This window comes from Octodon degus, unplaced genomic scaffold, assembly GCF_000260255.1.
Source record: "Octodon degus isolate 3935 unplaced genomic scaffold, OctDeg1.0 scaffold00064, whole genome shotgun sequence".
NCBI lineage: Eukaryota > Metazoa > Chordata > Mammalia > Rodentia > Octodontidae > Octodon > Octodon degus.
In genome coordinates this window covers 8707574-8718573 of record NW_004524640.1, presented here as the reverse complement: position 1 = coordinate 8718573, position 11000 = coordinate 8707574, and the positions used below count along the sequence as shown (strand labels likewise).

General features: G+C 49.0%; 1 protein-coding gene across 1 annotated transcript in view; it reads left to right on the top strand.

The window, feature by feature from the left end:
* Window positions 1–5701, top strand: part of Foxred2 (FAD dependent oxidoreductase domain containing 2) — a 20271-nt gene extending 14570 nt beyond the window's left edge. The window contains exon 8 of the mRNA XM_004634577.2: window positions 2774–5701. Within this exon, the coding sequence (XP_004634634.1) occupies window positions 2774–3033 (260 nt within the window). The 3' untranslated portion in view covers window positions 3034–5701. The remainder of the gene's footprint in view (window positions 1–2773) is intronic.
* The last annotated feature ends 5299 nt before the right edge of the window (window positions 5702–11000 follow it).

Genomic DNA, 11000 nt, shown 5'->3' with positions numbered 1-11000 from the left:
TTGAGACAGCATCTCTCTCTGCAGTTCAGTTAAGGCTAGCCTTGAGCTCACTTTGTAGCCCCCAGGCTGGTCTTGAACTTACAACCATCCTCCTACCTCAGCCTCCCAAGGACTGAAATTGTAGGCATGCACCACAACGCCAGGGTTTTTTTTTTTGTTTTTTTTTTTTTTCAGTACCAGGGATCAAAGTCAGGATCTTGCGCTTGCCAGGCAGGCATGTATGCTGCTGAGCTATATCCCCAGCTCCTTGTTTTTTTTCTTAATTGAGAAAACATCTGTTTAATACTGTTGTGTGTCCGAGACTGCCCTTGCCACATCAGATTAGAGTCCAGTCTAGCCCAGTCAGAGAGCAGGAGTCCCTGTTTCACCCTGATTGCAATCGTACTGTACCTGTTGTGGGAGAATGTCAGCAACGTACACATACGTGTGTGCCTGTGCATACACAGTTAATTCACAGAGCCAAAGCAGAGTAACTTTGAAGAACTGGCAGCGTGCAAGCCAGCGACCTGGACCGTACACTGACCTGTGAAATTAGGGTAGAGTCCTCAGCTCCTAAGAGATGCCCCCCCATTTCTCAAGGTTTCAGGGGACATTTAAGAAAGCCCAGTGTCAGCTAGATGTGATGACGCATGCCCGTCATCTCAGCACTCTGGAGCTTGAGCTGAGAGGTTCATACGCCCAAGCCCAGGCAGTTTACTGACTTAATGAGACCTTGTCTCAAAATTAAAACAAAAATAACGTCAAGGGCTGGGGATGCAGCTCAGTGCCAAGACACTGGGTTTAATACCTAATATTGCCAACACAAAACCAGTACACGTCAGGGGCCATATTCCCACCCTGAGTTGTGGGTCCCAGCCGGACACTGTCCCAGCCCTTCAGTGTGGCTGCCCTGAGCAAGGAGCAGCCCTCCGACAGGAGGCCAGCTGGCCGAGGGCTAGGCGCTGCTCCACCCCTTTAGCTGCAGTGCAGCTGCCTGTCCTGGCATCAGACTGTGTGGCATCTGTGGCCCAGGCTTTGCAGAAGGGGTGACATCCTCAGAAGGTGGTGCTGGGTCAAGAGCCACCTGGCAGTTCTCCCGGGCATCTGCTCCCTTCCCTGCTCCGAGAGGGCTGCCACACGCTCCTGCTGGAGGCCTGTGTGCCGGGAGTCAGGTGACACAGGAGCTGGGCCTGGGGTTTCCATGCATTTGAGGCTTATCTATAGTGAGTTCAGTGACAGATGTTGTCTCAAAAAAAGAAACAGTATGGAGCTCCGTTCAGCCTGTTTGCCCCTAGGAGCCTGATAGTATCCTTCCTCACGTGCTCACGTTTCACATGAGACACAAGCTGCTGGAGGTGAAAAGGTTTCCCCACAGTTACGAAAGGACTCCAGCCAGGTTCTGATACTCCAGCATCCCAGCTTGTCTGTGACCCCCTCAGAACACAGCACACATCCGTTTCTTCATTTTCTTAAAGCCCATGGCTCCATGTCACTCATTAAGGGGCGACCTTGCGGAAAGCTTCACAGACCCAGTGCTTTCTGGCATAACATGTTGATGCGGGTCAGAGCATGTTTTCTGTTTATAAAGTCCTCCACCCACAAATGTAATGCCTTCCGGTCTTAGCAGATATGCACCACATAATTTTGCAGTTTAAGGTGCAACAGAAAAGCTGAGCAAGAATTTCTGTTTTCTTCCTCACAGTGTCAGAGAGAGAAGATGGGTTCATAGATCTTAGCACCAGGGCGCACAGTTCCTACTCAGGTCTAGAACTGTCACCTTTTCACCTAAAGGAACTACTTTGTGGCTTTTCCTTGACACATCCAAATTGCTGTCATCACTGGTCTTATGCTTTGGGGCCATTCTTTTTTTTTTTTTTTTTTTAAGGATCCCTATTTTCTTATTTATTTGTGTGTGTGTGTATGTGTGTGTGTGTGTGTGTGGCCAGCTCAGCCCACCAGGGGGCAGGGCGGGCTGGCATGTGGTGCTGGGGCTTGAACCACGGTCCCTGTGCTTTGCTAACCTAGTTGTAGGTAGGTGCTTTAGACCACTGAGCCATCTCACCAGCCCCATAGGGCCGTTCTTAAGTAAAATAGGGAGCAGTAATCTGATAGCTGAGATGGTTACTGCCGAGAGGGTAGCGTATACAGTGTGGACAGAAGGGCTCTGAGCCCTGTGCTGCTTCCTTCTCGTGGCTGCACTCTTCATGGCCTCTTTTGCTTGTCTCTTCACATTGCTGGATAGCGTGTATCCACAGCTGTTTTGTCTCTGTCTTAGGATTTGACATGGCCCCAACTTTCTGCTGTAGCATAGAGAAGGATTTACCAGTTTTATCTTTTTTGTCCCCCACAGTGTTTAGAACACACTTTGCCTGTGCTATAACTCAGCTGTGGTGGCAGGCAGCTCTGGGCTGCGAATGGGGCTGTTTGCAGAGTGACCGCCACGCCTGTCCCCCAGGGCTTCTCGTGGGTGGCAGAGCTCCCATTCCAGGCTGGCTTCCTGCAGAGCATGCTGCTAGGCTGATCTCTGGGAGCTGTCACCCCAGTAGTGCTTTCATTTTGGAGCTTGTGCTCCCCAGGGGTCAAGTCAGCCTCCTGGTTTGGGACACTCCTGGAGGCTCACAGTCCACAGCTTCCCCAGGTGTATGTGGGAGGCCTAGAAAGATCAGCTTCCAGTTAAAGGGATGGAGGGCACTGGACAAGGCGCCTGGTGAGCCCCAGCCCTGACCTGTAGCCCTGGTAGTTCTTCTCCCTGCACCTTCCAGCCTGACTCTTTCTCTCTTTGTTTTTTGTGTAGAATCTTGTTTCCTGTTCGCCCTCACGCACCGGAAGCTGCCCCCCTTTTGCCAGCAGGGCTACCTGCAAATGCAGGGGCTCATGAGCACCCAGAGCCTTCGGGAGCATGGTGTGGAGAGCGGACTCCTGCGGGACTATGCCACCATGGGCCAGGTGCTGGAGGACAGCGGTCAGCAGCATGATGACCAGGAGCCAGTAGGTCTCCCCCTGGCCACAGGGCAGCTGATCCAGTCCCTCAGCAGCAACAAGGAGGAGCTCTGACTGCTCTTCTAGACTGTGGGCAGAGTGGCCGGGGTTCCCCCGAGGCCCAGTCAGGCCTCCTGTTTCCTCAGAGCCTCAAACTCCCACAGACGTGTGACTGACAGAGACTGGGCAGGCCCTCACCAGGGCCGCACCAAAGCAATCCTCGGGGCATTTGAGGGCTGGGATGACACGACTCCATCAGTGGCCTTCCTCCCATCTTGGTCCCTGGGTGCCAGGTGGCAGGGTCAGGAGAAGGGTCTCCTCCACCAGCTGAGCCCTGGCTTCCACAGCTGTCATCTCCAATAGACCACAAGCTGGATCCTGGCTGTGGAGCATTTCACAAGTGAAACCCATCCTCATCTTCATAAGGGGTTGCAGCAGGTGCTGTAAAACAAAAGCTTAATGTCCTCCACCAGGTCTTGGGCTGTGGGATTATTACCCCAAGACTACTGCTGAGGACCCCAGCCCAGGAGATGTGGAGTCCCTCCCAGAGTGATCAACCACAAGTGCCTGTGTGCAGGGGCCTCTTTCCCTGCTGCCTCACCCATCCTGGTCCCTACTGTCAGCATGGCTTGGACTTGGCAGCAGAACCTGGGGGCGGGAGGAGGTGGCCTGGCTTATCTCTCGAGCACAGGGGCTGGCATGGGGCAAACAGATGCTCTCTGCAACACATCAGGACTCCAGCAGGTTCCTGCCTGAGCAGCAGAACGCAGGTGCACAGAGTGCCCTGTCCCTAGGGTCACGCCACCGAGGAACCTGCAGCTCTGTGACCCTCCTGCACTCAGCCCCTGCCCAGTCCAGGTCAGTGAAGCTGCTTTTGTGCAAGGAAACATTGGCAGAGGCTTTCGGAAGACACCTAGCTGTAAGCGCCTCTCCCTTGTTCTCCGTCACCAGGTGCGCTCCCCCCTCTGGGGCTTCGGTCTCACTTGGGCGTAATCCACAGGAAAACATTTGTGCACTGGGCAGTCACGGTGGCTTCTCAGAACCCAGGATCAGGGGACTTGCTTTCTTACTAGTTGTCACCAGTTTTTCAAGGATGCACTCAGAATTCCAGGGACACTGAGCTTTCGAGACCCAAATCCTGTTCCAGGAGCATCTTCTTAGCTAGACACAGACCCACAGCCCCATCTCGCTCTGGTTGCTTGCAGGGCTCCAGCAGGCTTATCCTGCCGGGAGGAACTGTTGGCCCTCAAGCCCCACTTATGAAAGTTTGCAAAGGCCAACATTTCTCTAAGGGTTTCTCGTTAATCCCGGGATGTGGCACTCACTGTATCTCAGATAGATTACATGTGAACCCTAATTGGATGCCGTCATCCCACCCTGTCTTTTCCAAAGCATCTTTCAAATGAATCTTCCCATCAGTACTCTGCCTGAGATAGCAGCTCCTGTTCCACGCGTCTCGCCCACCCAGCTGGGGCTGGCTGAGCCACTTGTTCCACTAAAATGGCGAGGCGCTGTGACAAGGAGCTGACTGATGCCTGAGCAGGAGACATCTGCTGCGTTTCTCTCCGTCCGCCAACCTGTCAGTGCCGTGAAAATACCAGTCAGCCTTATTTGTTTTTAATAAGGCACAATTCCATTCTTGCTCAGTTCACTAGAGAAGCCTCCCCACGTTTTCTTTCTATATAAATTAGTAGCTGATTCCAAACAAGGAGGATCATGGCTGCACTAGGCGAGTCCCCAGGAGGACTCCATCCTGGCAGACCCTCTTTTTTTTTTTTTTTTTTTTTTTTTTGATTGAACTCAGACCCTTGCACTTGACAGGGAAGTGTTTATTCCACTGAGCCATCTCCCGGCCCCCAGACCCTCTTCTTACATGCCCTCAGGTGCCACAGCTTCAGGGGTGCCATCTTTGGGTGGCCTCCACCTCCTGCTGAGTTGGGTTCTTATTTTTTTACTGTGTTGCCTCAGTTCCTTTTTTTGGCAAGTCTGGACTTGCCAGTAGCACAGCCCCTCTCCCAGCTGGACCTAGTTCCTGTTAAACCTTTTTTTTTTTTTTTTAAATATGCAAAGCTTCTGGTACAAAACAGATAAGTCAGGGAGATAATCAGGAGGCCAGAAGGCAACTCTACTGTAAATGAGATGATTTAAATAATCACCAACCAATAAAAGAGATTTATAGAACTGCCTGAAATGTTAGACCAACTGGTTAGTAACTTGGGAAAACTGTGTTTTGTTTTGTTTTTTTCAAGACATGGTTTTGTGATGCAGTTTAGGGTTGACCTTGAAATCATTTTGTATGGACTGGGGATATAGCTCACTGGCACAAGCACCCGCCTGGCAAGTCCTGAGTTCAATTCACAGCAACCCTTCTGCCTCCGCCTCCCAAGTCCTGGAATTCTAGGTGTGTGCCGCTACAGCCAGCTTGTTTTCCTTTGGGACCCTATTTCATATTATGAAGGTAATTTCAGATATGATTTTTGAAGCCATATAGAAGGGAGTGTAGGAGGGGACCGTAGTCAAAGAAAGGACTTTCCAAGTTTCAGGCAACAGAATTTTTTTTTTTTTTTTTTTTTTCTCGGAACCAGGGATTGAACTCGGGCCCTTGGGCTTGCCAGGGAAGCTCCACTGAGCCATCTCCCTGGTCCCCAGAAGAATTTTCCCAGAGGAAAATACTTAGCATTTCCGGGCACACCCATTCAACCCTTACTAATTGACTATTTTAGAGGGGGGAAAAAAAGGAAAAATAACGTGGGTGAATATAGCAGAATGTAGCACACAATGGGGCTGGGGAGGTAGCTCAGCACTGTTAGGTGAGCACAGTGACCTCAGCTCCATCCCTGGCACCACATGTCACACCAGCCCTGCCCCCGGGACGGGTTGAGCGGGCCAGAGTCCGGGCGTGGCGGCTCACACTTGTAATCCCAGCACTGGAGAGGCTGCAAGCAGGAGGATCACTGTGAGTCTGGGCTTCATGATGAGACCCTGTAACAACCAAACGTAACACAAGATGTGTAAATGACTGAAGTAAAAGAGACTTCTTGGTAAACAACTTTATGCAGCAGACTATTCCATAGCTCTGAAAGGCCGGGTATTACAAATGTACATGTAATCAAGTGGGGAAAACAAAATGTGAAACTGTGGTCCAAACTACATCGAATTACTTGTAACTGTAAAGATGGAAACCCACATAGCTGGGCATGATGGCACGCTGTGTGGTCAAGGCCAGCCTGAACGATATACTGAGACTCAGTGTCAAAAGAGGAAAGCCTATGTGCAGGAGAACATAGTGAGGAAACATCACAGAACTCCATGATGGGGCTGGTGAGATGGCTCAGTGGTCTAAAGCACCTACTTAGAACAAGCTAAGCTAAGCAAAGCACAGGGACTGCGGTTCAATCCCCCAGCACCACATGCCAGCCAGCCCCGCCCCCTGGGCTGAGCTGGCCCCACGCACACAAAATAAATAAATAAATATTTAAAAAAAAAACAACTCCATGATGGTTAGAATGGGTGGGAGATGGGGGGGAGTCCTTTTCAAGTTTTGTGGTTACGTTCTATAGTGCAATAAATACAACTATTTTTTTTTTTTAATACAACTATTTTCCAAAAACTTTTATTTTGAAACTTGGAGTTGCTGGGGCAAGTGGACACAGGTCTTCCCAGAAGACAGGTTCTGCTTCCTTAACCAAGCAGTGTCCTTGCAGCGTCTCTGTAGAGGAAGCCACTTCCTTCCCCACCAGTTGGGAAGAGACAAAACCAAGGGTCAAGTGCTCAGCTGAAGAACTGAAGTGAGAGCAGCATGTGTTGGGACTGATCTAACCAGCACAGTGAAGGTCTCTGGAAACATCTTCCCTCCCGAGTGATGGAAAATGAAAGATCAAAATCCTCACTTGGTGGGGACTTCCTGTGTTTAGAATCCAGGTCACTGTACAGCCCAAAATTCCTTTTATCTTATAAAAGGGGATAGTCTGCCTAGAAACGTACTCACCAAAATGGATTTGTCTACTAAGCTAATCATAATACCTAATCATTTTATGAGTACCTGCTGTATGCCCACAAACTCCGATACTTCTCTCCTGTTCAACTTTATGTTGCTGTAACAAAATACCAGAGGCTGGGTAATTGTTGAATGAAAATTGATTTTGTTCACAGTTTTAGAGGTTCAAGAGTATTCCACTGATACCTGGCCAGCTCTGGCAAGGACACTTTGGCTATGTCACAGGGAGTCCGTGTGAGAAGGACAGATCACATGACAAATCAAGAAGCCAGAGAACAGGGAGGAGTCAGTCTTGCTCTTTCATAACAGCTGACTTGGGAGAGGACCATCTCCTGCCCTCAAGACCTCCCACAGTGACCCAGTCACCTCATTAGGCTACGTGTCAAAGTTTCCACCACCTCCCAGCATCACCACAGTAATGAGGAAGCTTCCAGATCATGAACCCCTGGGGGACAAACTGCACCAAACAGCAGCACTGTATTGAGGGTGGGCTAAACTTAGCGATTCACTGTGAGCAGCTAAAACAGCATGAGGGATGGGGTGTCTTTTCCAAGATTAGATTATAAAGACCAGCATTCACCCACAGAGATTCTCCCATACAGAGATCGTGCCCTCTCCTTCCAGCCCCCGCCCCAGTCTAGGGGAGGCTATCCATTATGTCACAAGAACGGGCAGCCTGTGCAAAGGCCCATGTGGCACTGGGCGTGGTGGTGCACGTGTGTAGCCTTCCAGGACCTGGAAGGCTGAGGCAGAAGGATTGTTGTAAGTTTGAGACCAGCCTGGGCTACAAAGGGAGTGAGAGAGCTCAAGACCAGCCTGAACTACATAGCAAGACCGTCTCAAAAAGAAAAAAGAGGGGCCCGGGAGATGGCTCAGTGGAACAAGCGCTTCCCTGGCAAGTGTAAGGGCCTGAGTTCAATCCCCGGTTCCACAAAAAAAAAAAAAGAAAAAGAAAAAAGACTCCTGTGGCAAGGAACCCAGACCTGTCAACAGCCATGTGAGTGATCTTGGGGGTGGACTGTACCAAAATGAGATGACTGCAGCCCCAGCCAGTAGCCTACACAGTCTCATGAGTGGTCCTAAGCCAGATCTACCCAGCCAAACCATCACAAAGTCCTTATGTGCAGGTGCTAAATCTGAGTGGTATTTATTACTTGACAATGGACAGCTAATACACTAAGTCCCTGACATTTTTCAATGACCTCTGTTCCAGGAGAATTGTTTATAAGTAAGATTCATTCATAAGCTGACAAGAGTAAGTCTTATACAAACAATACATCTGTGAAAGTTTGCAACTTGAATGTTCGTAAGTAGGTCATTGACACGCACTACATCATTTACCTATATGATTTAAATTCTCAAGCATAAGAGGTATATACAACTATCCCCACTGTCTTAATCCCTTTCTTGTTTCGGGGTCAAACCCACACATCAAGGCTCACATTTGCAGTCCATGATCAGCTGGCCCCAAAGCAGCAATGGTGTGGTGCAGGGGAACAGCATGGGAGAGCTGTTTATAGGATCTGGGGAGGGGTCTACACCCTTCCAGGTCACACCCCCACTGGCCCAAGGCACCACTTCTCAACAGAAAGTCATCTGTAGCACTCCCATAATCAAACTACTTCCCAAAAGTCCCATTTCTGAAGACATGAGGCATTTTGGGGACATTCTAGAGCTAAACCATAACACTCATTCTACAGATGAGAAACCAGGGCTGAGAACAATTGCAAAAGAGAGAAAGGTGGGGATCCTTGGAAAACCCACTTTGTCCATCCTATCTCCTGGGTAGCAGCAATCCACATGCCAGTGGCAGCCTGCTCATCGCCCCCATATGGGTTTCCTTTGTGGGGACAAGGTGACGATAAGTAAAGTGAGGGGATATAAAGTGAGAGCAACGACCAAGTCTCAAACCCAGAGTGGGGTGTGGTTCTCACAGGAGAGCAGAGAAGTTGTTGAAATCCTCATACAAGTGGCCCCAAGAAGAGAATTAGTAGCTCAGTGGTAGAGCTCATGCTTGACATTTGCAAGGCCCTGGGTTCAATCCTCGGTGCCAACAACCTGTGGGGAGGGCAGAGGCGGAGGACCCCCATACAGGGATACAGCTGGGGTGGAAGGGAGCCTTGCACTGTGGGTGTCAGTCTGCACAGGCTCGGCCTCAGTTCTTTCACCGACTACACCAGCCCCCAAGAAGCCAAATTGGATCTTTCCCTTGAAAATAAACCAGTCTGCATCATTTCACTGCAGATGCTTATTTTTTAAATATGGTGAAAATGCTGACTGGATAAGGATTTTCATCAGACTGCAGGCTTTAAAAAAGCATTTAATTCAATCTGGCAGTCCAGACGGAATGTAAATCTGCTACAAAGTGACGCTGGTGGGCAAATAGGAGATGCTTCAGCCCAAGTACTTAATCCAAGTGCATCGCACAACCAATCCATCAATGCTGAAGTAAAAAATAGCGCACAACAGATGTACTTGCGGGGAAGGGAGGAACAGCAGGCTACCCTGTCTCGCTCCTTTCTTGATTCTGCATAAATAAGCCTGATGAGCCTGTTCTTGTGAAGAGGCCCCAAGCTTAGTGCTCCATGCAAAATCTTTCAGAAGTCTGTCACCCGCTTCTTCCTGCTCTCTGAGATTCGGCCATCTCAGAGCCAGACTGTCGAGGTGTTCCAAGTCATCGAAAGGGCTTAGAGGCAGAGAAGCCCCAGAGCCAGGAAAAGATGATGGTGACTGTCTCAGAGCATTCAGTGTGTTGTTATCTGTCATTGTAGATTAGAAATAAAGCAACCGCAGAAATGGAAGAGGTGAGGCCTTAACGCCAGCCAGATTTAAGCTGCTTGCTTTTGGCTTTGCAGCACTGGAGATGGGATGCACAGCCTCTTGCATGCTCGGGAAGGGCTGTGCCACTCAGCTACATCCCTAGCTCTTTTTAGTTTTTAATTTGTGACAAGATCTTGTTAAATTTCCCAGGAACTTGACACCTTCCAGCTTTAATCTCCCAAGCAGCTTGGATTACAGGTGTCTACCACCAAGCCCTACTGGGTTTAATTTTTATGTATTTATTTTATTTTTTTATGTATTTAGTACAGGGTCAACAGGGTCTCATACGTGCCTGTTTTCAGCCTCCCAAGCGCTGGGATTACAGGCATGCTCCATCACGCCCAGTCTCAATGATCATCTCAGTGTGCCCCAGGGGCAGGACCAGCAAGGCACACCAGGGATCGAACCCTGGTCACTGTGCCTACCTAAGCATGCACTTTAGTCCACTAAGCTATCTGGCCAGTTTTTAATTTTTAAATGAATCTATCTGTCAGGAAAGTAGCTGTCCCGAGAAATCCTCATGGGGAGGCACTGTGTTGATTAAAAACAAATGAACTTATTTAAATGACAATGGAATGCCCTTCTCTGACAAAACTAACCAAAAAAGGGGATACAAATGAACGACCATTTTGTATCTGTATATTCAAAATAGGATAAATATGCAGCTGCATTCCCTTAATTTAGTGAATAGAGATTTGTTCTAGTAGTGTTTGTGGACAGGATATCATGTACAACAATATGCAATGTATTAATTATTTAAATTTTGCTAGTATTCAGTTTTGGAACTGTCTCATTGCTGTTGGTTTCTCAATAAAATTATTTTTTAAAAAATTTAAAAAAAAAATGAACTATCTAGGGCTGGAGAGATAGCTCAGCAGACTAAGTGCCTGTTTAGGTAAGCTCAGGGACTGGGGTTTGGGCACCACATGTGTGCCAACAGCTCCACCCCAGGCATGTGAGCCGGCCACTGAGTCTGGGCGTGGTGGTGCCTGCCTATAATCCCAGCTGTGGGGAGGCTCACTACAAGTCCGAGCTGCATAGCAAGGCCTTGTGCCAAGTACATAAAAAAACAAAACAAAACACTGGGCATGGTGGCACCCACCTGTAATCCCAGGGCTTGGGAGGCTGAAAACAGGAGGCTCACTATGAGTCTGATCTGTATAGTGAGACCTTGTAGACCCCATACTAAATACGTAAAAATAAATAATACAGAACTGTATTGCAA